The following is a 26733-nucleotide window of genomic DNA, read 5'->3' on the forward strand; positions in this document are numbered from 1 at the left end:
GGGGTCGCCGCCATCCTTCCCGCACCCGGGGCAGCAGAGGCATAGGCCAGGGGGCGGGCCGCGGGAAAGGGAGTTGGGGGCGCTCTGGGCTCGCGCACAGCTCTGCCCCGAGCGGGATTTGCCGCCTTCAGCTGCAGCAGCTGCAGGAACGCGGGAGCGGTGGGAAAAGGGGTGGAGGGTGGTGAGGAGGGCTGGAACCCGGACCAGGAGGGAGGGAAAGAAGGAGGGTGTGAGAGGCTGGGCCAGGCGAGCCGGAGGGGTGCTTCGCGCTCCCCCGCCCTCTTTCCGGGAGCGAGGATGCAGACTCTGAAACTGGTGCTGTTGGGCTGAGGCGGAGACAGGGGACTTGCAGCGCGCGCGGCTCCGCGAGTGTGTCTCCTGTGCGCCGAGAGGCGGGGGAGGAGGAGGACGAGGAGGAGGAGGGGGAGAATGCCCGGAGCTGCCGCCGCTGCCGCCGCCGCCGCGATGCTCCCGGCTCAGGAGGCTGCCAAGCTGTACCACACCAACTATGTGCGGAACTCTCGGGCCATCGGCGTGCTGTGGGCCATCTTCACCATCTGCTTTGCCATCGTCAATGTGGTGTGCTTTATCCAGCCCTACTGGATCGGCGACGGCGTGGATACCCCGCAAGCCGGCTATTTCGGGCTCTTCCACTACTGCATCGGCAACGGTTTCTCTCCGGAGCTGACCTGCAGGGGCAGCTTCACGGACTTCTCCACGCTGCCCTCGGGCGCCTTCAAAGCCGCTTCGTTCTTCATCGGCCTTTCCATGATGCTCACCATCGCCTGCATCGTCTGCTTTACCCTCTTCTTTTTCTGCAACACGGCCACGGTGTACAAGATCTGTGCTTGGATGCAGCTCACCTCCGGTGAGTGCGCGCTCACCTCCGCGGAGGCGGGGGACCCTGGGCGCCCGAGCCCGGGAGGGGCCGGAGTGGGAGGGACGGTGACTGTGCGCGCAACTGGGTACCCAGCAACTTAATCCGCTCAGGAGTGGGGTGTGGGGGGCGGGAGCCCTGGGCAGCCGGAACCTCCAGGGATCCCTAGAACCAGCATTGGCGCATGGTCCCGGGGCGTTCGTGAACCTCCCAAGTGCGGGGGACACCACCGAGAAGAGGGACACGCGGGAGATAGGGCGGTTGCTGGGCCAAGTCTACTCAGAACTAAAGATGGTGGGTGGGGACGCGGCCGTTTAGAGAGATCTGGGCTGGGGGACTCGGGAAGGGCTGGCACAGCGAGGCGAAAGGCTTTGGAGAGGTTATGTTGGAAGGAGTAGTTAGCTTGCTCTGCCCCTCGCTGGGACTCTTTTGCTTAAGGAGGGTGATTTGGTGGAGGGGTTGGAGGGGAATTGCCTCTCTCACCCCTGGGCATTTATAAACATTCTATCATTCATCTGGAGACCATAAATCCTAGAATGTTCCTTAGCGTTTCCTCGCTGTCAAGTCTTCAGTTTGATTCCTTGTCAGAGCAAAGGTCCTTCCATTTTATCCTGTAAAGAGCGTGGATTTGAGAGAATAAACATTTCTCAAGATCTCTTTTTCAGGAAGTTCTTTTGGGAGGTGTGCAGAGAGGAAACCCTGTTTCTTCAGCATCCCGGGTCTCTACGGAGATTGTAGAGGCCACCCCAGAGCCCGGTTGGTGTTAGGGGGCGGGAATAGGGGTTGAAGGTGGAGAGCTGGAGAAAACAGGTATATCTGAAAGTACTTCATAGCATCAAAGTTACTCTTAACTCAAAAAAGGGGCTGGGGTACATTTTCTGGTGTTTCTAAACCAAACTGACTTTCTGTACCTCCTCCAATGCTGATTTCGCCTCTGCCAGCCCTCCTTTGAAGTCCTCCTATCTAAGGGCAGACCTTGTCATTGGAGCCTTGCCGCCTCAGTATTGTTGGGATCCGTTTGATGGACGGCCTGGCTATGGAGAGAGTGGTATAGAATGTCTCCGACAGTCACATTTTCTCATCTGTGCTTTGTTTTATTGTTTTGATTTTTGAAAGACTTTAGCGTCAAGATTTTGTAGTTTATCTGGTGCCTAGAAAGGTTTCCTGGAAGTAAAGATTTAATGTTTGAGTTTACCAGAATACTATAGGATGAATACCTTCTTAAAGGTTCTGGGAAGACAGCTTTAAGACTCATCATCCTGTATGGCTAGTTTGATATAAGAGAAGCTTGTGGGAGACTAAACTAGTGTGGAAGTATTTGCTCAAATTAAGGGTGTCTTGACTGATTTAGATTACATGCCCTGCAGAAGTGTGTATGTTAAGGGTAACCAAGTGAACAAGAGTAGAGCCCCACACCTCAAACGCAGCCCATTATTCTCCTTATGTCTAAGAGTTCTTTTCCTTTTGTCTTTCCACCCTCGATGTCCATGGCTCCTTCTATGTTTACATATATATATATAATGTGAACTTTTATATCTGTTTCAAAGCAGAATAAATTTGAAATAAGTTCACATATCAGGGCTAGTCTTGATCCTTAGCTCTTGGTTTGTCTTTGAAGAGAACAGGACATGCAAGATGCAGATGTTTTAGAAAAAGAATTCACTCTGCACAGCTAATTTTAATTTTTCTAAGTCAAATGACCTATTTAGACTGGTGATTCAAATTAGATTGTTTTTCAAAGGCCTGAAAGTAATTTGTAGGTGAAATATTTACATATTCTTAAATATTTCAGTTCTTATGAGACTTTTTGTGATAAACAGGAATCTTGGCTGAGCACTTGGTTGCTAACTGAAAGGTTAGCAGTTCAAATCCACCAGTCGCTCCATGGGAAAAAAAACAAAAACGTGGAAGTCTACTTCTGTAAAGATTTACAACCTTTGAAACCCTATAGGGCAATTCTATTCTGTCCTACAGGGTCACTATGAGCCAGAATTAGCTTGGTGGCAATAGGTTTGGTTGGCACTCTAAGCACCTAAGTTTCAAAAGAAAGAAAACAGTCCTTGGGAAGGAATTTCTGGCTTTGAAGTTAAAACAAATCACAATTATTACAATATTTTATTATTTCCTCTTCCTGGACTAGAACACACAAAAATCCTTTAAATTAAAAAATGACTATGGGATAGTTAAATACGATGTCATACTTCAGAATTTTGACATAAATATCCAATTTTCTAAATGCCAGTATAAAATGTGATGATAGTCTTTGTACTAAAGAAAATGTTTGTTGCTGTTGTTAAGTGATGTCTAGTCAGTTCCGACTCATGGTGAGCCTATATACAGGGTTTCCGAGGAGTACCTGGTGAGTTTGAACCACTGACCTTGAGGTTCAAACTGACATTATGGTCTAGTGCTTATCCTACAGTGCCATACCAGGACAGATGTAAGGACATTTGTTTAAATTTTGGAGATGTCTAGATCCTTAAGTTGTAAGCATAGTGTTTAAAACTTCATATGCAATTTATTTGCTATTTAATTTTTAGATAAACCACTGTTGTTATTGTTAAGTGCTAAGACATTGTTGTTAAGGTTCTAACTCATAATGACCCTGTATAGAGTTTCTAAGGAGCAGCTAGTGGATTTGAACCGCTGACCTTGAGGTTGGCAGTACAGTTCTTATCCTACAATGCCACACCAGGACTCCAGATAAACCATAGAAGTATATTATTTTATTTGTCAGTATATTATTTTGTCAGTGAGGTATGCTAATAAAAGAAGAATTAAAGGCAGGTCAGGGTCCAAGTTAATTATATTCACAGGTTTTTAATGAATGACATATAGAGGATATTTCTGAAGAGTGTCTACATTTAACATTTCTAGTTTTGTTTTGTTCTTTGAAGCCTGTGATGCTAATAAGAACTTTAACATAATGTACAGTAAGTTACTTTGAAAGATGACTTTCTAAACTTTAGATGATTTCTCTTTGATGTTAAGTAGCTTTTTCATACTTGCAATTTAACTGTGTGGAGATTCATCTTAAGTATAATATGCTAAACATGAAAGATGAGACTTAATATATCATTTGTTTATTAGAGACTATTTAGCCCTCCTTGGGAGTCAGATGATTAACTTGTGCATTTGGTTATGTAAGCATTTTTAATATGGTAAAATCCTAAATCATGACCAGGTAGAATATACAAAACAATGTGAAATAATACACTAAGAGGATAAAGCAGGAAACATTGTTCTGGCCATATGTTATCAAGATGGTTCTTATTATGATTCTGAACAATGAACCAGAAGAAGTATTATTGTATTAATTTATTGGACTTGAAAATGCTTTTGCCCTTCTATTTAGATGTGTAGAGAGCATGTAATTAATGGTGCTATTATGAACACCTTGCCCTCTTCCTCTTCCTTTTAAACCATTGACAGTCTCGCTAGAGTGACACTAAGAAACACAGAATTAGAAGCTAATGTCATGCTACTTCTGGATGTAATCCTATGTTTATGGACCTCGGCTAATACAAAAATAAAAGACAAAAATAATAAGTAAAATAGTAGCAATCAGAGATGCCAGTCTTCCCATATCTACAGAGAAACGACTTGATTTTCTTCCTCCTGTGTGATTTCTCTTAACAGTGAAAGGAAAGCGGTATCTGTAATTGGTCAAGCAGCTTGATAAAATCCAAACTTTAAAAAACAATCTAGATGGAGAGGAAATGCCTGTGTCTTGTACTTTAAATCAGTATTTCATTCTGTTTCCAAGTCTACCAGTGACCAAATCTCATAGAAGCTTTTATTTTGTTTTGCACATTAGTTTTTCTGACTAGACACTGTACTTTGAGTGAATTGTTAATTGCTCTTTCAACCATTATACCCACTCATAAAGTCTCACATAGAATTTCAGAGACTGCAAATCTTTACAGATTTACAGTCTTTGTAAATCTTCACAGATTTACAGTCTCTGAGCAGACAGCCTCATTTTTCACCTAGGGAGCAGCTGGTGGGTTTGAACTGCTTACCATGTAGTTAGCAGCCCAACACTTAACCCATAGCATCCCAGGGCTCCTTTTTAGCCATTATAGACCAAATAATTCTTTTATTTATTATTTTTTTCATAAGCTAAACTATCTTTATGTGGAATTTAAAGGTTTATCGACACTCATCATGAATGTCTTGGTTGAAGCCAATTTATGAGTAAGCAATTGCCTTCCACCTGTGAAGAGGGGTACCTGATCCAGGTTGACCTTACTAAGCAACAGGTATAAAGGCAGGAGATGGGGGAATTTGTGTTCCTAAGATTCTGTCCTCCCTTCTTGTAATTCCAAGTGTACCAAAAACAAGGGCCACTAGGGTGGCAAAGCTCTGTGCCAGGGGTTTAGGGTTGAATGGGTTACTTACTTTCTCCAACCTCACAGTCATAGTTCTGCCCAGCTCTTTTAGCCAGCAGTGCTTTTGTAAATGTTCAACTTGTTCATTTAAGTGAGATGAGAATTGCCAGAGTAATTATTGCATTCCCTAACCTGTAAGACTTCAAGGTCTGTGGTTCAAACTCACCAGCTGCTCCTTGGAAACCCTATACAGGGTTGCTATGGGTTGGCATCGACTCAATGGCACTTAACAACAGCAACAAACCTGTAAGAAGAGTCTTTGCAATGTTGTTGTTGTTAAGTGCCGTCGAGTAAGTTTCGACTCATTAGAGACCCTATGGTTTCTGAGGAGCAGGTGGTGAGTTTGATCCACCGACTCTACAGTTCAAACTGACCTTGTGATCCAGTGCATTATCCTACAGCGCCAACCTCTATCATAATACCTTCCTGATGTGGCAATGTAGGATCAGCACCGGACTGTGAACCACGTAGTCGGCAGTTCAAACCCACCAGATGCTCCTCGGAAACCCTATACAGGATTGCTATGAGTCGGAACTAACTCGACCAGCACTTAACAACATCATGACAGCTCTTTTCTGAAAGCACTCATTAGCATTTGAAATTAGAAATGTGCTTTTAAGTATTTGTTTAATGTCTATCTGCTCCAGTACACCAGAAGTTCTATAAAACTATGTCTGTTTTTGTAAATAAAGCATAGAGGCCCAAAGCATGGACATTGTAGACAAACATCGCAGGGTTGGAGTTTAGTTCTGACCTTTACTGATCACGCGACCTGGGCAATTAATGTCTCTGTATTTCAATTGCTCATTTGTAAAGGGGTGATATATATGTATCTACCTCAGGAGATTGGGACAAGGATTAAATGAACTAATGTAAGCACTAGGAGCAGTGGCTCGTGCATAAGAAATCATCACTTGGAGTGTTCGCTGTGGCTGCTCTTCTTGAGCTGTTGCCATCACCAGTGCTGTATTCTGGCGCACAGTAGTATGTACGTCTGGCACATTGCAGGCGTTAGATAGGGTTTTGTAGAGTGAATGAATCAATAAAATAATTAGGAGGAGAGGGATGAAGAGACCGATTCTAGCTTTCCTCCATACCATGGTGAAATAGGATGCTTCATACTTGGAAAGACACGATGCTTGTTGTTTTTTGTGGTTTATGGCGCTGGCAGTGAGTAACCACACTAAAATAACTCTTTCCAATTCTTTGCTGCCAATGGTTGTGATTTGACAACCTAATTTGTGATGAGATTTTTTTTTTGCCCAATGCAGAGGTAGTAATCTTTAGTACAAACCTGGTGTAGTCAATGACATCTTACAATTCGCTAAATTTTCCCTTAGTGTTTGGCTGCTCATAAAAGAATCCATTAGTCAAAATAAAGGATTCCTTGTACATGTAGGAATCATGCTTCCATGCAGAGGGTGGGCATGATCCAGGTTGGGTTTCCTCTGCAGCACCTTCCAGACTGATAAGGACAGAAGAGGAGGACGCACTTTGCAGAGTTTCTCATCTCTTCTTACTGGGTATCAGTAAGACAGCCTGCCTGTGCACAATTCAGATGGAGGGGCTCTAAAGAAGGCAGTAAGCTGTGACCTAGTCAGAGCAAGTTCCGTGTTCAGGACAGTCACCAGTGCTTACCATTTGGATAATGCTGAGCACTATGAGAAGGAGAAGTCTTGCCTCCAATTGGTGGTGGTGATGGTGTTGTTAAGTGTCATCAAGTCGGTTCCAACTAGTAGCAACTCTGTATAGGGTTTCCAAGGAATGACTGATGGGTTTAAACCATCAGCCACGTGGTTTGCAGTCCAGTGCCTATTCTGCAGTGCCACACCAGGACTCCCTAGCATCTAATACCTGGTAACAATGAGAACCAAACCTACTGCCAGGTCCAACTCACACTGACCCTATAGGACACAGTCGAGCTGCCCCATAGGGCTTCCAAGGCTCAATCTTTATGGCAGCAAATTGCCACGTTTTTCTTCTACAAAGAAACTGGTGGGTTTGAACTACCAACCATTTGATTAGCAGTCATGCGCTTAACCACTGAATCACCAGGACTGCCATCCAATAGAGTTATGGGGGATCCCAAAGAAGTCATTTCAAACTTCCCCAGTGTTGCGGGAAGAATGTTACATGGCTAGTGGGGTTAGTTTTCATTTTCTAAGAACATGGACCGCTTTAAGAGTTTTTGTCTGCAAGCCAAACGTAACAGAAAAGCGATTTGAAATGAGAATTTAGAAACTTTTATTTTCTTTTTGCTTTTATGTAGTATGACAAGGAATGTGACAATTGAAGAGATGTTGGAAAATATATTAATATAAATGTCAAAACAAACTTTTTTTTTTTTTTTATAGCAGTGAGATTTTAAGCGAACATCTCTGAAAAAAAGCAGGCCCCATACAACCCATATGGCATATTATAGGTTGTTGGGCTTTTCCTCCATCTCCTTCATCCTCCCCACTGAATGTCAAGCTGTACACTCAACAGCTTACCCCCCCAATTGTTAGAAAATGTTAACAAATGTTAGCCAAGTGTTTAAGTATTTCTGTAAGTAAATAATTAATACATAATCCTCACCAGAATGTGATATCTGATGCTTAACATGGAAATAATTATTTACTTATTGCTGGTTTTATTTGGCATGATGCTGTGATAAGATAAAGAGGGTCCAGTTGGCCTGGCTGATATATGAGTATTGCATTTTACCCACATACTTTAGAAATTTTTCAAAGTGAGCACATTTTAAATGAAAAAGGAAACAGCCAAGCATAGAGCTATTGCTGCAGTGTGGCTCAGTGCACGTCTGTGTGTGGTGTGAGAAGATAAGCTGTGGGGCAAAGAGTAGAGAGAACTTCAGATCAGACTGGCATAAAGCGAAGAATACTCCAGGAGAATTCTAATTTGGGGTTTAATAACATGATAAGTGAGAGAGTTTTAAAGTGCAATTTCCCTAATAGATTTGAACTTTGGGGGATCACACCGGCTTTAATTAATGTGGATCTTTCCTTATCATAATGAATCAACTGGGATTTTTATTTGAAAGGAGGAAAGACCATGAAGTTGACCTTTATTCTTAACAATAGCAAGAAGATATTAATAAGGACAAAGTAAGAGACTTCATTATAGCAAATGGTAGATAATTTATTTTGTGGCTTAAGTATAATGGTGTTATGAAAAGTCGTTGGAGCATGTTGAAACAAACAAAACAAAATGAAAACAGCCTCTCCCAGTGTGAACATCCCAAATGTTCACACAATCAATTCCATGCAGCGTTCAGTGCTGTGACTCTCTTCTATGCCACTCCCACGGCACAGGGCCATGATACAATTCATAGTTTACATTTTCCTAACTGTAATCTTGGAGTCCTGGTGTGACGCTGCAGGATAATGCACTGGATCAAAAGATCAAACCCACCAGTCGCTCCTTGGAAACCCTATACAGGGTCTTTATGGGTCAGAATGTACTCGACATCAAATGAGAGAGATGTGTTCAAGATCAGAGTTGTTGTTGTTAAGTCATGGATCACTGATCATGGCTTCCAGACTACCTACAATGAAATTGGAAAACAGGAGCACTGTAGAGATGATTTCATTGGTTTATTAATATTATTATAGTCACTATTCATTAGTTTATGAATATTATTATAGTCATTATTTTGCATTTCCAAACATACTTCCACAGCTACTGCAGAAACATTTTTTTTTTTTACATATCAAACTCAAAATTGATCTAGTATTTCCTCTTTTAAGTTTTTATTGTGCATTGAGTGGAGGTTTACAGGGCAGATGATCAGTTTTACATTCAACAAATCGTATTTCATTTTACTGCAATGATTACAATCCCCTCCAGGTATTATCAGTTTTACCTCTATTCTCTTTATTTTAATTAAAATTTTTTTTATGTACACATGCAAACCAAAAAAATATATATTCATTTAAGTGTCCAAAGGGCATCTCAGTCCATAGGCCTAGAGTCCTCAGCTGCGCTATCTCTCAAAGCCATTGCATCGGCCATTGCCACTTTTAGGAGCATGAGTTAGGATCTCATGCTCCACTCGTGCGTTTTGCTCTTGATGGTCCTAGGATCCTTTGTTTCTGAAATGAAAGATTAACTACTCCTCATTTTTTAGTTATACATCTTCTACATTTACAGTTGTGACAATCATACTTAGTCCTGATAACAATTACTCACAAGTGAGTCATAAAATCCTATCACCATCATTCTCCATTCCCCTTTCACTAGATCCATCTGGAAAAGAGGAAAACTATTCAGTGAGGTTTCTACTTTACCCCTCTCATTCTGAAACTAAGCACCCTGATGAAAGTTTGTAAGCCAGTCACTTTGTGCCTTTATAGCTCCCCCCCCCCATTTTTTATAGGCATTGCCTAAATTGCCTGCCCCTATCACTCCAGTGTACTGAGGAGATAAACTTGATCCTTGATATAAAGAATCCTTCTATTTTGGTTAGAATTTTGAGCAACTGCATCCATAAGCAAAGGTCTAGCTCATCAAATTATAGCAATTTATGCTTGCTCCCTTTATTAAATTCCTTTATCTGGCCAAGTTCTGGTCACCTAGCTATCCAAGCCAGGTCAAATGGGTACTATCTGCAAGTTTGTGAGTTCTTGCAAACCTCCCCCACCCACTTCAGACCAGCTGGTTGCTTCACTCTCAGCTCTAGCCCCCAGTGTTCATGGGCTTGGGAGTTCACACATCTCCCTAAACTTCAGACCAGCCAGCTCTTTCTTTTCTCTCTTTTATCTCAAGGTCAGTGGGTGTCAATGGAACATGGCCAAACTCAGCCCATGTCTACATTGCTGCATTTCCACATTTCCACTCACAAGTAGATCAGAGTGGTCACCAGCAAGCATATTAGACTGTTTGTGGGTTCCCTCTGAGTTTCAGTCTTGGAAGAGGGTTTACCCTGAGGAGCTGACTTTTCTTGCCTTGATGGCTCCTAGTCTAACAGCTTGCTTAATATTCTAATAGCCAACCAGTCTGCTTTTGGGTTTTTTTCTGCTTGTCTTTCTTTTTTAGTCTTTCTTTCACAAAGTATCTTTTGTTCTTCTAGCTGTTCTGGGTTGGTCTGCATGTCTTTTCAAGTGGGAATGTCCCACCTCAGAAGGTTCAGGGTGGGACACATAAACAGTTTCTTGACCAATATAGACATGCACCATATCTGACTACCATTAGGCAGAATGGAAGTAAGCAGTTCTTTCTGAAATCGAAGTTGTTGACATAGAATTGCCAGAATTCACCTTGCATACCTGGGTTCTAAGGAGCCCTGGTAGCCTAGTGGATTATGAACTGGGCTGCTAACCACAAGGTCAGCAGTTCAAATCTACCAGTCACTCTGTGGGAGAAAGATGAGGCTTTCTGTTCCCATAAAGATTTATAGCCTTGGAAACCCTATTCAGGATCACTGTGAGTTGGAACTGACTCGGTGGCACACAACCACCACCAAGGTCAGCAGTTCAAACCCACCTGGTTTCTATCATTTTCCTCAGCTTAATGAAGCCAATTCTGCAGCAGGATGGAGTCCATCTAGGTGCGCACAACAGGAAGAAAGACTGGTGGAGTGAAGTTGGTTTTCTTATTTCATGAAATTGTGAGATTACAGTTTATCAATGTAAAGACTAATGGAAGAGCAGTGAAAGGTAGCGGAAATGAAGATAGATAGTTTTGGTTCTGAAAAGAGACCTTTATTCAGCACTAGACATGGAGAGTTAACTCATCAAGAAAGTTCTCCACATTCTTTGCCTTATTAAAAAACAGTGGAAGACTGGAGTTTGAAGGGGATGCAATCTTAGCGATCTATGAATGCATTAATCATAGAACCATTTACCTAAGCGTCTGAAGTCCTTTTGGAAATAGCCAGGTGGGTGGTGCTCTGCATGAATTGTAGTTGGTTTCAGGGAAGATCAAGAGTGAGCTGTAAAATAAAGATGGGAAATTGTAGCCTCATCTGACAGAAGACTTGTATTTGAAAAACAGGCACACAGATCCTGTGAAGATTGACAAGGACATAGAAGAGTGACACGAAACATAAATGAAGTATGAATTCAAAAGATACGATGAAATTCAAGACTGAAAAGCCTGTGGAATTTGATAACATCAAAAACCTGTTGAATGTGATCCTGTTGTTACACTGTAGGATAAGCACTGGACTGCTAGCCACAAGGTCAGCAGTTCAAACCCACCAGCTGCTCCTTGGAAACCCTATACAGGGTCGCTATGAATCGGTACTGATGCGGTGTCACTTAACAACAGCAACAACATGGCTCAAGCATGTATTGGTGCAGGAGAAGCAGCGAACCAGAATGTGTATTACTGGGTAGCGCTGTGTTCAAATCCCAGTCACGGAGAAAGAAATCCGTCGCAAGCTATTCAAAGGGACGTGATTATGGATTAAAAAAAAAAAAAAATATATATATATATATGGCAGAGGGAAATATAGTGCAGGACTGAGATAAATCAAGAAAAGGTCATTATGAAATTTGATAAAAAGTATTCCATAGTTTCTCTTTGAGAATCTAGTTACAGATTGTAAAGCTGAATTGATCTCAACAACTAGTATTGACCAGTTGGTATGTTATGCAATCTTCAAAGTAAAAGGAAAGTTGCACTACAGTGTTTTCAAACCGTGGTTGGTGACCCTTTAATGGGTCATGATATCAGTTTAATAGATAATGATCAACATTGAAATATGAGTTAACATAGAATATCAAATAAGCATACAATACACAAATACTCAGGGTTCCATGAAACCTTCCTTTCTCAATTAAGTTTCTAAAAAAAAAAAGAAAAAGTATTATAATGACATGCTCTTTGTGCATTTCATTATAATTCTTTATGTTGATTCTCAAGCCTCCATTTCATATTTTCTGTTTAGCTCTTTTACTTCGTCATTTCTTCCAGTCATGCTAGCTTCTCTATATTCAAGAGCAAGTTTCAGAGTCTTCTCTAAAAGAGAAATCTTTTCTTGTCTTTTTAATGACCTTTTGCATTCCTCATGTTCTCTCTGGTCTTCGGTCATTAGTGTCTAAAATGTCAGCTCTGTTCTTGACATGATCTTTAAATTCATTTGGGATATACTCAAAGTCATATTTTGGTTCTTGTGGACTCTTTTCTTCAACTTCAGCCTGAACTTGCATATGAGCAATTGATGGTTTGTTCCACAGTCAACCCCTGGCCTGAATTTGGCTGATGGTATTGACCTTTTCCATGGTCTCTCTCCACAGATATAGTCAATTTGATTCTTGTGTATTCCATCTGGTGAGGTCCAGGTGCATAGTAGCTGTTTATATTGTTGAAAAAGGTATTTTCAATGAATAATTGATTTCAAGCATCTGCAATTCTCATCACTTTTCTTTCTTTTGCACATGAAGAGACCACTCCTTAGATGACCACTCATGAGCTTCTAAGATCCCAGATGCTTCTCAACAAAGTAGATTGTAGAACATTGTCTTTGTGGATTATGTTATGCCAAATGACCGTGGTGTCCCCTGAGAACTGAGACCCTAGGCCCAGCAATTCATTGCCTTAAGATGTTTGATGATATCTAAGAAGTTTTCATCACACTTTGCCCCCTGTATGCTCCACCACATACATAGTTGTGTTTGCAGTAAAGGTAAATACCCATGTACCAATATCCTCTTTCAAACTGTTATATATTTATGACCCTGTATAGGGTTTCCAAGCAGTGGCAGGTGAGCTTGAACTGCTGACCTTGAGGTTCTAGCTGACCTTGCAGTCCAGCACATTAACCTTCAGTGCCACACCAGGACTTGGTATATATATGTGACACTGTGAGTTAATGAGCTGAACTGCAAGATCAGTTTGAACCACAAGGTCAGTGATTCAAGCTCAGCTTGGAATGGACTCGATAGCACAGAACAAAAACAACATACACACACACACATGTTTATATATTTTGCAAGTCAATTCTGACTCAAAGTGATCCAGTCAGACTGTGCATCTCCCCTCAGAACATTAGTGTGCCAAGGTTGTATATTTATCACTATTTACCTTTATCCCCTTTAGCCCTTACATACCTCCTTTTGTGTTTACCTGTCCTCATTATTCTTCTGTCAGACTCGACCTTCTTGTGTATTGCCCTCCCATCATCGAGTTAACATATGTCTACCCTCTAACCTGTCCTCCTACCTTGGCGGCCATCAAAGAATGTTTCTTTTAGGATGAAAATCTGAGTTTTTACAACATTGATTTCATACAGTATTTGTCCTTTTGTGATTGACTAATTTCACTCAGCATAATGAACCAGGTTCATCCATGTTATGAGGTGTTTCTCAGACTCATTGTTATTTTTCAGTGTTATATAATAGTCCATTGTATGTATGTACCAAAGTTTATCCATTCTTTCAGTGATAGGCATGTTTCCATTTTTTCCTATTGTGAATAGTGCTGCATTGAATATTGGTATGCATTTGTCTGCACATGTCATAGCTCTTATTTCTTGTGAATGTATACCGAGTAGAAGGTTTGCGGGGTCATACGGTCTTGCAAGATTGTTCTGAGGATCAAGAAGCATAATGACTGTGGAAGCCTTCTATAAACTCCACAGTGTTATATAAATGCCATCCTGATTCCCATAATGGATTTTGCACATTATTAACAAAACACTATAATTGATTCAGAGTTTAATATTGTGCTAATAGGGTCTAGCCCTTCCATTTTATTTGCCTAGGATAATGACTTTAACAACAATACATTTTAGAGATAAATTTAAACTGTTTTAGAACTTCAACTGAACAAAGTTGGAAAAAAAAATCAGCCATATTTTGATAACTACAGGGACCAGACAATCTTTTGATTGTGTCAAGACCTAAGCATTTAGGCATTTTTATTAAGTTCTTCAAGTGAAAGAGAAATATAATGAGATATTTCAAAAGCAAAATTGAATAGTCTCAATCTTTAGTAATACCACGTAACAGGGGAAAAGTAGCATTTTATCTGTGCTCTTTAAAAATTGGCTAAAATATTTTGAAATTAGGTTCCTCAATATTATCTGTGAACTTTTATTTTTGCTTCTTAAGCAAAGACAGTGGTGATTTAACATTTCTAGATTTATGCTGAAATAAAGATTATGTTACTCTGTTTTTTTTTAATCAACATGTTAATTCCTTGTATTTCCTATTTTTCTGGAAAAAAAATACCTGATGCTACTTATTAATGTTTTAATTTCAGATTTGAAGTCATCAGTTTATTGTGACATCAGAATATCCTGGTATGGTGCTGTAGGATAAGCACTGGACTGCTAACTACAAGATTTGAGGTTCAAACTCACCAGCCGCTTCTTGGAAGCCCTGTACAGGGTCTCTATGTGTCAGAACCTACTCAATGGCTGTTAACAACAACAGGAAGGCATCCATGACTATGGCCCAACCAATTGAATTGAGCCCTGGTAGTGTTGTAGGATAAGCATTGGACTGCTAATCACAGTTCAAACTCACCAGCTGCTCCACAGGAAAAAGATAAGGCTTTCTGCTCCAGTAAAGATTGGGAGCATCAAAAACCCTATACAGGGTCACTATGAAACCAACTCAATGACACTTAGCACTAGATAAGGCGAAGGTCTGCTATGGTAAAAATTTAGTCTTGGACATTATGAAGCAGTTCTACTCTGTCCTCAAGGGTTGCTATGAGTTTGAATCAACTTGAAGCCATAGATTTTTTGGTACATAGTAACAAGTTTAGCAGCTCTGGTAGCGTAGTGGTTACGAATCGGGCTGCTAATCTCATGATCAGCAGTTCAAAACTACCAGCTGTTCCTTGGGAGAAAGATGAGGTTTTCTGCTCCTGTAAAGATTTGCAGCCTCGGAAACCCTGTGCAGGGTCGCTATGAGTCAGAACCGACTTCACGGTACTTAACAGCAGCAGCAACAAGTCTAAATTTGGAGTCCTGGTGTGGCGCTGCAGGGTAATGCACTAAATCGCAAGATCAGCGTGACCTGTAAGGTTGGTGGTTCAAATCCACCAGCTGCTCCTTAGAAAGTCTACACAGGGTTGCTATGAGTCAGAGCTGACTCGAAGGTATTTAATAGCAAGTCCTGTTTTAAGAAGGAATATTCAATACTATGCAATGCTGAAGAGTAACAGTGAATTTACAAAACACTTCGTAACATGGATGAGCCTGGAGGACGTTATGCTGAGTGAAATAAGTCATTCACAAAAGGACAAACATGAGAGCACTACTGTAAAAACTCAAGAAAATGTTTTCATACTAACAGAAACAGTCTTCAGTTCTTACCAGGAGTGGGAGGGAAAGGAGAATAATTCACTGACTAGAGGGTTGTTGTTGTTGTCGTTGCCAAGTGCTGTTAAGTCCGCTCCGACTCATAGCAAACCCTGTATAGGGTTTGTGAGGAGCAGCTGGTGAGTTTGAACTACTGACCTTGTGGTTCAAACTGACCTTGAGATTGAGTTCTTATCCTACTGTGCCACACCAGGGTTAGAGGGTTGACACATGTTAACTCGAGTGATGGGGAGGGCATTATACAAGAAGAGGGAGGTTGGCAGAAGAATGATGAAGACAGGTGAAGACACGGGAAGTATGCAAGGGCTAAAGGGGAGAGAGGTACATACTGATATATACACAACCTTGCAACAACAGTGTTCTCTGTGTAAATACATGGACAGGGACACAGGCTGAATGGATAGGGGATATATATACACTCTGGCAGCGTAGTGGTTACGAATCGGGCTGCCAACCTGAAGGTCGGCAGTTCGAAACTACCAGTGGTTCCGTGGGAGAAAGATGAAGCGTTCTGCTCCTGTAAAGATTTATAGCCTCGGAAACCCTGTGCAGGGTCACTATGACTTGGAATCGACTCCACGGTACTTAAAAACAACAACATATATATATATATTCCACAAATATGTAAGAGCTTAAACAAGGATATTTGGACATGGGTCCGAAAAGGCACACACCCCTGTGGCCCAAGTTTTAGCCAAGCAGTAGATGGGTATACAGGAGGGACAATACCACTAGTAAGGTATGCTCACCAGCGATGGTCAATCATTTAAAATCAAAAGGCCAACATTTATGGAAGGGAAACATTTGAAAAAACAAGAAAAACAGAATGAATATTCAAGGTTAATGTTGACAGGAGACCTTACCAAATAAGCATGCTCAATCAGACCCTTGGCTTCTGGAGATGCTGGTGAAAGCTGTGGGGCGGCCTCCCAACTGTGCCTTGTGTATGTCTCTTATCCCTGCAGACCGCTCAGCCCGTGGAAAAGGCTCTTTAGCAAGAAGGGCTAGGATGGGGAAATGGGCCAGAATCCACCCACCATAGTTCACTTTACAGAAGACCCCTCCATGAGACGCAGGATGGGCTCTAGAGGGAGCCCCAGCCCTGTCATCTTGTGCTTCTCAGAACTTTGCCTTTTGGTGGGTCAGGTCCAGTTGTTTTCCCCTTTAGGCTGTTTGTAGGATTTTAGAGAATAGAGGATGTAGGATAAAATATGAATGTTGAAAATGAATACAGACAGAGATGGAGCCAGAAAACAGGCAATAAAAGGGAAAATTCCTTTACCTCCAAAGAAAGAGCCATGCCCCTGAATGGCCCATTGCCTTGATTTCAGATTCTTTGCAATGACTCTATAACTTAATTGACTTGTCCAAGAGTCTACTTTTTCAGAGTTCTCATTGGCATATTATTTCCTGTCAAGGCATTTGGCGATTGGTTCTTAACCTGGAGTGAACACTTTGGAAGGACTTGAGCAGGTCACTAGAGAATTCAAAAGAAGAAAAACCTAGAAGTGGAAGGCTGTAAACAGTATTTGGTCATGAACTATGCATTATGGTTGCATTTATGCAATAGTTTCAGCAGATTCTGAAAGTTAAAAAAAAAAGTATATCTAGGAATACCATTTCTTGGGAAATTTTAAGAACTTTTCAAAATTTAAAAATAATGCTTAGACAACTCAGAACATAGAATTCAGCCATAGGCCAATAATGCTTCACATGGTCAGAATGAAAAACTGGACACTTTTATCAGTTTATATGTTGTTGTTGTAAAGTGCCGTTGAGTCAATTCCGACCCATAGCAACCCTGTAAGGGTTTCCGAGGAGCAGCTGGTGAGTTTGAACCGCCAACCTTGCAGTTCAAACGGCTTTGCAGTCTGATGCATTAACCCACAGCGCCACACCAGGACTCCTATGGGGGGCTTCAAAAAATTTATGGAGAATGGAATTAAAAGACAATGAAAAATTTCCATGAATGTTTGTAATATATGTATATATGTTGTTTTGTTGTTGTTAAGTGTCCTCAAGTTGATTCTAACTCATGACGACCCTGTGTAGGATTTCTGAGGAATGGTTGGTGGGTCTGAATTGCTAGCCTTGGGGTTCAACCCATCTTGTGGTCCAGTGCATTAGCCTGCAGTGCCACACCAGGAGTTTCTCTCTGTACATATGTATGTATGTATATATATATATTTATCAGATTCCTGGTGTGGTGCTCTAGGAAAAAGCACTGGAGTGCTAACCACAAGGTCAGCCTTTCAAACCCACCAGCTGCTTCTCAAAAACCCTATACAGGGTTGCTATGAATTGGAACCCACTCCAAAGCACTTAGCAACACTATATATAGTGGTTTTGTTTACATATATTTAGTTCCTGTTATGCCTAAGGCACTATTTTAGACCCATTTAATACTAGCTATATACAAGCATTTCAGTCTTCATTTCCGTAAAGAAAAGACAAAGAATGAATGCCTGATGTATTTGCACATGGCGTTTCTGAAAGAAACCACTCACAGAACACATATCTTTTCTTCTTTTTTTAAAAAAATGGGAACTGAACTCAATCTGATTCCTATTTTATTTCTTTGGGAATTTGAAGTGTAGACAGTTTCTCAGAGAAAACTTTCAAAAACATACTTCCCTGATCAACATAAAGCATTTTTCCGTCTCATACTCAGGGAACATTCTTTTGAATCCTCTCCAGAATTTCCTTCATTAACTCTAATGCCCACTCTGGCTCCAGTGTCCGCTAAAGTGTTCCATGACCAAACAGGGTAAGAGAAAAATCCAAAATTGTGCTGATGCTGTAGTTTAATATAGCACACTAGCATTGCTGTGGGACTGCTTTGAATTTTTTGGCTGAATTTAACATGCATAGAACAAAGGGAAAAAGTTCTGAAATCAATATGAGTTCAGGCGACAAGGGCTGTTCTTTTCCTTTGTGTACTATTTAAGAATTGATTTTTTTCACAGAAGGTCTCTCAAAAAGCAATCTAGTGACTGTAATGGCTCTAAGATGTGATCCCTAATGGCTAAAGTTTTAATCGTGATACATTTATTTAGAAGAACGACAGAGCCTTTCATATAATTTTTCTTTTCAAGTCTCATGGAGGTATATATAGTTCATTTGGAATAATACCTCAGTTTAGTGTAGAAATGAGTCCTGGTGTGGTGCTGTAAGATAAGCACTAGACTGCTAACCTCAAGGATGGAAGTTCAAACCCACCAGCCTCTCCTTAGAAACCCTATACAGGATCCTTAAGATTTGGAACCAATTCGAAGGCACTTAAATGTAGAAACCTGGCTTATAAAAAGGCAAGCTTGAACTTGTACTAGTGAAGAGAAGGTCATTACAATATCTACTGCAGCTGTGATGCTATTTAGACTAGCCATCATTTTAGTTGTATTTAATATTTACAGAACAAATCAATATTTAAGTTAATCTGCAAACATGTTATGGATAATTTATTTTATACGTGTGTGCGTTTTAAAGGATGATAACAAAAATCACCTTTTGTGGACCCTGCTGTCTTCCTTTCATCTAGAGGTTGTTGTGGTTAAGTGCAGTCTAGTCTAATCAATTCCAACTCATGAGGTTGTTGTTAAGTGCCTTTCAGTTGGTTCCTGGTATTATTATTATTGTGGTGAAAATATGCATAACAAAACACATACTATGTTAATTTCTATGTGTATAATTCAGTGACATTATTCAATGACATGTATAATTCAGTGACATAGTACTTCCAGTGTTGCGTCAGTTTGTTGAAATGCATTTGTTAAGTTGTACATCCATTCTTGACAATGATTTTCAAATCATTTTATCACTATTAAATTTAATGTCCGGAGAAGAACATCATGCTTAGTAAGGTAGGCTATCAGCAAAAAGAGGAAGACCCTCAATGAGATGAATTGACGTAATAGCTACAATGGGCTCAAACCAAACAATTTTAAAGATGGAGCAGGATTGGGGCCAGTGTTTCATACTGTTGTATACAGAGTTGCTATGCGTTGGAAGTGACCTGATGACACCTAACAAAAACAACAAGAAGTAAAAATATCTCTTCCCTTCTAACTGGTAACTTCAAATAATCTTTATTGTTATTAAGTGCGGTTGAGTCCATTCCTATTCATAGTGACCCTATGTACATCAGAATGAAATATTGTCTGGACCTACACCATCCTCACAATTGCTGTTCTTTTTCGCTGACCTGGCTCTCCACTTGACTAAGCATATTGTCCTTCTGCAGGGACTGGTCCCTACTGATAACATGTCAGAGGTATGAGAGACAAAAGCTTACCATCCTGGCTTTTACGGAGCATTCTGGCTGTACTTCTTCCAAGACAGATTTGTTTGTTCTTCTGGTAGTCCATGATATTTTCAATATTGTTTTCCAATACTGTAACTCAAATGCATAACTCAGTTCTTCTAGAGTCTTCCTTACTCATTGTTTTACTTTCATATGCATATGAGGTAATTGAAAATCCCATGGCTTGGGTCAAAGTGCACCTTAGTCCTCAAACTTATATGTTTGCTATTGAACATGTTTAAGGGGTCCTGTGCAGCAGATTTGCCTAATGCTGTATGTCATTAGATTTCTTGATTGCTGCGTCCTTGAGAGTTGATTGTAGATACAAAGAAAATGAAGTCTTTGACAGCTTCAAACTTTTCTCCATTTACTCTTGTTAAATGCTGTTGAGTTGGTTCCAACTCACAGCAACCCTGTATAGGGTTTCTGAGGCTGTAAATCTTTGTGGGAGCAGAAAACCTGATCTTTCTCCCTTGGAGCAGCTGGTGGGCTTAAACCACTGAACTTGTGGTTCGCAATCCAATGATTATCCTCTAGATCCACCATGCACCACTTTCTTCATTTATCATGATGCTATTTATTGGTCCAGTTGTGAGTATTTTTGTTTTGTTTTTACGTTGAGGTACAATCCATACTGAAGACTGGTCTTTGATCTTCATCAGCAAATATTTTAAGCCCTCTTCAGTTCCAGCAAGTAAGGTTGTATTATGTGCATATTGCAGGTTGTTAATGATGCCAAGATCTCCTGCATATAATCCAACTTCTTGCCAGCCTTGGGGTTCAACCCATCTTGTGGTCCAGTGCATAGATTGTCACGATCCACACAGTCAAAAGACTTTGCACAGTCAATAAAACATAAGTAACCATCTCTCCGGTATTCTCTGCTTTCACCCTTAGATCTGTCTGACATCAGCAATGACATCACTAGTTCCACGTCCTCTTCTGAATCTGGCTTGCACTTCTGGCAGTTCCCTGTTGATATACTGTTGCAGCCATTTTTGAATTATCATCATCAAAATTTTACTTTCATATGATATTAATGATATTGTTTGATGATTTCCAATTTCTGTTGGGTCACCTCTCTTTCAAATGGGTACAAATATGGATCTCTTCAAATTGGTTGGCCAGGTTGCTGTCTTCCAAATTCCTTGACACAGTACTTCCAGTGCTGCATCAGTTTGTTGAAATATTTCAGTTTGTATTCAGTTTGGAGCCTTGTTATTTGCCAATACCTTCAGTGAACGTCTTCTTTCAGTAAGATCGGTTCTTGACCATAGACTATGTCTTGAAATGGTTGATCATTGACCATTTCTTTTTGGTACAGTGATTCTTTGTATACCTCCTATCTTCTTTTGATGCTTTCTGTATCATTCAATATTTTGCCCATGGAATCCTTCAATATTGCAAGTTGACGCTTGACTTTTTTCTTTAGTTCGTTTAGCTTGAAAAATGCTGAGCGTGCTCTTCCCTTTTGGTTTTCCAAATCCAGGTTTTGCACATTTAATTATGATATTTGACTTTGTCTTCTCAAATTACCCTTTGAAATTCTCTGTTTTGTGTTTTTACTTCCTCATGTCTTCCATTTGCTTTAGCATCTGTAGATTGTAGAGCAAGTTTAAGAATTTTCTCAGTCATCCATTTTTGTCTTTTCTTTCATGTCTTTTGAATGGCCTTTCTTACTTCTTTTAAATTTTATTTAAAGCTTAAATTTATTATCAGCCTTACTAAATTTTAGTTATTAAAAATTTTCATGAAAAAATTGCTTATCTGGGAGAGATTTTTACATAGGTCATCATTAAAAGAATTACCGAAAACAATATTAATCATACCATAAAATGAAAATACAGGCTCATGGAAGAATGTTCCACTTACTGATTAAAATATTTATAATGTTTATAACTTTGCATGGTTTAGACTAATTCAATATATCTAGCCTGATGTAGTGCTGTAGGATAAGCACTGGACTGCAAGTTCGGTTTGACCTGTAAAGTAAGCAGCTTGAACTCACCAGACACTCCATAACAGGTTACAACTTTGTTTTTTATTATGAATTGAGTGTAAGTTTACATGGCAAATCATTAGTTATGTATTCAACAAATCATATTTTGTTTCATTGCAATGATTACAATCTCCTCCATGGACTACCATTCACCAGTATTTACCTTTCCCCCCTTTTCTTTTTAAAAAAGTTTTTATTGTGAATTGAGTGATAGTTTACATGGGAGAACATCGGTTTTATACTCATCATTTCATTGCAATATTTACCGTCTTTTCTGTACATCATTATTAAACAGTATTTACTTTTATTCCTTCTGTGGCTTTTTGCGGGGAAATGTACACAACAACACTCAGGAATATATAATCATTTGAACAACCAAAGGGCACATTCTGCAAGCCTGCCTCCTGGCCATCAGCACCTGGCCACCAACACAAAGCTATTTTCTTTCCATGCCCTAGAGTCCTTAGCTGCTCCCACTCTCCATGTCCTCATCGCTGCCTCCATTTCTGGTGTCACAGCTTCTCTGGATAGGGTCCCACATTCTGCTCATGCTCTTCTCCCTTGATGGTCCTAGGGTCCTCTCTTCCTGGACTGTAAGATTAACTATGTCCCTCTTTTTGATACAAAACTTCTACCTTTACAGTTGTGACAGTCACAATTAGTCATGATAACTATTATTAACTATTGAATCATAAAATTTTTATCACCATCTCTTTTCACCAGACCTGTCAAGACAAGATGAATACTATTCAGTGCTGATTCTACTGCCCACCCGCCCCTACTCTTAAACTAAATTCCCTCTTGAAAACTTGTAAGCCAGTCACTTCCTGCCTTTTTAGGCCCCCCCTCCCATTTTAGGTAGCCAGTGTCTAAGTTGCCCCTCCCTATCAACCCTCTATACAAAGAGGGTAGGATTAGTTCTTGATGTGAAGACTCCTTCTCTCTCAGTTGGTATTTTGAGTTAACTACATCCATAAGTATAGGTCAAGTTCATCAAATTGTAGCAATTTACAATTGTTTCCTTTATTTAAAAAAAAGTTTTTGTCAGTCTTCCTCTAGTCAAGTTCTGATCATCAAACCATTGAAGCTAGGTCAAGTAGGTCTATCTATAAGTTTGGGTGTTCTTGTATGTCTTCCCTCACTTCATATCAGCTGGACACTTCACTCTCAGCTCTAGTCTTCCAAGGCTATGTCCTTGTTCATGGACTCAGGAGTTCCTAGGTCTCTCCACACTTTGGACCAACCAGCCCTTCCTCTTCTCTCTATGATCTCCAGGTTAATCCAGGTTAATGGGAGTCTGTAGAATGTGGTTGAATTTGGCCCATATCTTCATTGCTGCCTTTTCCCCTCTTCCACTAACCAGAAAACCAACGTGGTCACCAGCAAGCTTACATACCTGCTCATGTATTCCCTTTGAGTTTCAATCTTGAAGGGTTTTTTCCTGAAGGGACTTGATTGCTTGCCTTGAACGCTCCCCGGCGAACAACTTGCTTGTTCTTGTAGTAGCCAAACAGACTGCCATTTTTATATTTTATTTTTCCTGCTGGTCTTCCTTTCAAGAAGTATCTTTTGTTCCTCTAGCTGTACCAGGCTGGTCTGCTTGTCCTTTCAAGTGGTTATGTCCCACCTCAGAATGTTCTGGATGGGGCTCAGGATTCTACCTAATGTTCTATACACTACAAAGGCTCTGCAGGAAGCCTATTTCACTGGGCAAGTTCTAGAACCCTTTTAGGTATTCTAATCAGTTATCTACTGAAGATGGGCTTACAAGCTTTCCATAATCATATTTCCTGATATTCCTTTCTATCCCACTCAAGTGTCTATTTTACAATAGTAGGCAAGGGAAACCAATATTCCTAAGACAGTCAAGCATCTTAACATTATATCCCCTCCTTTACCCATTCAGACTATGCCTCGATCTATGTATCACAGAGCCCTGTTGTTCCAAGGTTGAACATACATCACTATTTACCTCTATGTCATTTAGCCCATGCAAACCTGCCTCAGTGTTCCCCTATCTATCTGTTCTTCCACTCCCCTCTCCCTTCTTGTGTCTTGCCCTCCCCATCACCCAAATTATAATGTGTCTATCCCCTACCCTGTGCTCTACTGTCCTCTTCCCCTCCCCTGTAACCAACAAAGTTGTAACTCTGTCATCTTGTACAAGGTCACTATGAATTGGAACGGACTCAATGGCATTTAACAGCAACAATAATATTGAATATGGGGACCTGGTATGGCACTATAGGAGTAAGCACTGGACTGATTAACCACAAGTCTGCAGTTCAAACCCACCAGCTGCTCCTCGAAACCCTATACAGGGTTGCTATGAGTTGCTTCATGACACTTAACAACAACAATTATGAATATATATTATTGTTGTTAAGTGCTGTCGAGTCAGTTCTGACCCATAGCGACCCTGTACAGGGTTTCCGAGGGTGTAAATCTTTACGGGAGTAGAAAGCCTCATCTTTCTCCCGTGGGAGCGGGTGGTAGTTTCGAACTGCTGACCTTAAGGTTTGCAGGCCGATTCGTAACCAGTACGCTATCAGAGCTCCTTATATATAAAACACATTTAATGTTACCTTATGTTCTATAAGGAGCTCTGTAGTTTTTAGTATATTATATGAAGTAAATGTATAAATATTTTTACTAGTTCCATAACCACCTTGCCATCAATTCAGTTCTAACTCTTACCAACCCTGTAAGACAGAATAGACCATCCCATAGGGTTTCCAAAGCTGTAAATTTATATAGAAACACACTAATTATTCTTTCTTACATGGAGCAGCTAGTGGGATCTAACTGCAGAACTTTTGGTTAGTAGCTCAGTACTTGACCATTGTATACCAGGGTTCCTTGAAATTCCATATAGATGTTCCCAAATACCCACTCATTTATTCAAGCATTCATTATCCTGGTGATATGATTATCTGTGTGTACCATGATGTGTAAAAGGAGAAAAACCTGCTCTTGTCCACTAGGGATTAGCCGATGCCTCCAGGTTAATGTCAGCTTTAGTGCTCAATTACGTCTCTGGGATTTTTGCTTTGTCTTTTTTTCCTCACCTCTGAGGATTTCTGTTACTTTCCATCAGCTCAGTCATGCATGTTAAAAAGATGTTCTGAATTTTTACTTCGTATTTTAGATGTTCTATTTGGGAGGGATTCTGGTATGTTATGTTTCCCAAATGTAAACCCAGTAGATGATATTCAGTTGTCTTCGTTTAGTTTGGTAGTCACATGACCTCCAAGGTATTAACTCACCAATTAGTGTCATCCTTAGGTGGGGAAGAGGACTGGAGAGGTATGAATCGATGTGTGCAAGTGAATTTTAACCTCTGAGCAAATTACTCAAAACTCCTGAGCCTCACACAGTGAAATGTTGTTGTTGTTAACTCATAGTGACCCTGCATGTGGTTTCCAAGGAGCAACTGGTGAGCTTGAACTGCCTACCTTGCAGTTCAAACCAACTTTGCAGTCCAGCATATTAACCCACGGCACCACACCAGAACTCCTCATAGTGAATTGGTGCCATCTTTATCTCTGATGAACCATAGAGTAGGAATAAAGAAATGAAGATCAGATGTCTCCACTTTCAATGACATATGTATGTGATGAAGTGGATTTCTTAGGTTTAATATAAAACTATCAAATAAAGCACAGAAGTGCATTAACTGCGTTCTCAGTCTTTCTTGTTCTTTTATTTCAACATTCCTTCTCTGTTGTGGGCCTATTATGTATATTAGAGAAGCTATGAAGAACAAAACACATTCTCATCTTAAGAAGAGCTTTGTGGTTGATTTTCTTCTTAGAATTGGAAGAAAAAAATGTGGAAATTAGGGAAAAAACTATTAGATAAGTGTGTGAGTTCTGGAGCCAGAACATGTGAGTTTGTGTGGTGGCTGCTTCATTTACAAGGTATCTGCATGGACTTGGAACAATTAGAATCCAGGCTGGTGATTCATGGTCCACATTTATAACAACTACACAGAACTGACTTACTTTCTCATTTCCATTAACAACAAAAGGGCTGGAACTGAGATATATTATCTATGAGTTGACCAAGGGTGAAGGTCAAAGCTGATGAAGATAAATAAACCAAACAGGACCTATCTATGCCTCATTTCCTTTGTGAGCTGTTAGCAGCACTTTGATCATCATCATCATCAACATCAGCAGCATCACTTCACACAGAGCTAATCTGGAAAGAGGAAGAGGTGTAAAGGTAGATTGCTACCCTATAAAAGTTCCAGAGATATTTTTGCTACTCCAATTTGCTGTGTCCTTTCCGTTGTAGACCTTTGTGGGGATTTGGAAATAATGAGGAGAGAACAGAGGAAGTTGTGGAACTTCCCAAAGGTGGATACCTTTTTGACTCTTCTTTTGGTGTTGAGGTCCCGTAGAGTGATATAACTAAGGTTCAAGAAAGCAATATAGCTGCTATTAATTATAACTTCTTGTGACCTTCTTACTGGAGACTTCTTGAGACAGGAATTCTGGGTGCTTGATTTATCATTGTGCATTTGGTACTTGAAATGCTTGTTTTTATGTATTTACCTTGCCTTCCAATACATTAAACTAATGCCACAGGTTAAATCTCTGTCCTCGGATCTCATATAAAGACAATTTCTCAGCTCATTTCAGAGAAGTACAGAGTTGACACAATGATTTAGTTTCTCCCACAGCCTGTGAAACTTGAGACCCTAACATTTCTGTATGATTTAAGCTGCATTTAAGAAAACAGGCTTTATTTATTTATTTATTTTTAAGTTTTTATTGTGAATTGAGTGAAACTTTACAGAGCAGATCATCAATTTTACATTTAACAAATCATATACTTTGTTGCATTACAATGATTAGAATCCCCTCCATGTACCATCAGTTAACA

General features: G+C 40.2%; 1 protein-coding gene across 2 annotated transcripts in view; it reads left to right on the forward strand.

Moving 5' to 3' along the window:
- Positions 1 to 322: 322 nt before the first annotated feature.
- LOC102825152 (lipoma HMGIC fusion partner-like 3 protein-like) overlaps positions 323 to 26733 on the forward strand; it is a 675272-nt gene continuing 648861 nt past the window's right edge. The window contains exon 1 of one of the 2 annotated variants that reach the window (XM_006834374.1): positions 323 to 868. In XM_006834374.1, coding sequence (XP_006834437.1) covers positions 430 to 868 — 439 coding nt within the window. In that variant the 5' untranslated portion in view covers positions 323 to 429. The remainder of the gene's footprint in view (positions 869 to 26733) is intronic. The other variant, XM_006834375.1, reaches the window with a different exon arrangement.

Source organism: Chrysochloris asiatica, unplaced genomic scaffold, assembly GCF_000296735.1.
Source record: "Chrysochloris asiatica unplaced genomic scaffold, ChrAsi1.0 scaffold00010, whole genome shotgun sequence".
Classification (NCBI taxonomy): domain Eukaryota; kingdom Metazoa; phylum Chordata; class Mammalia; order Afrosoricida; family Chrysochloridae; genus Chrysochloris; species Chrysochloris asiatica.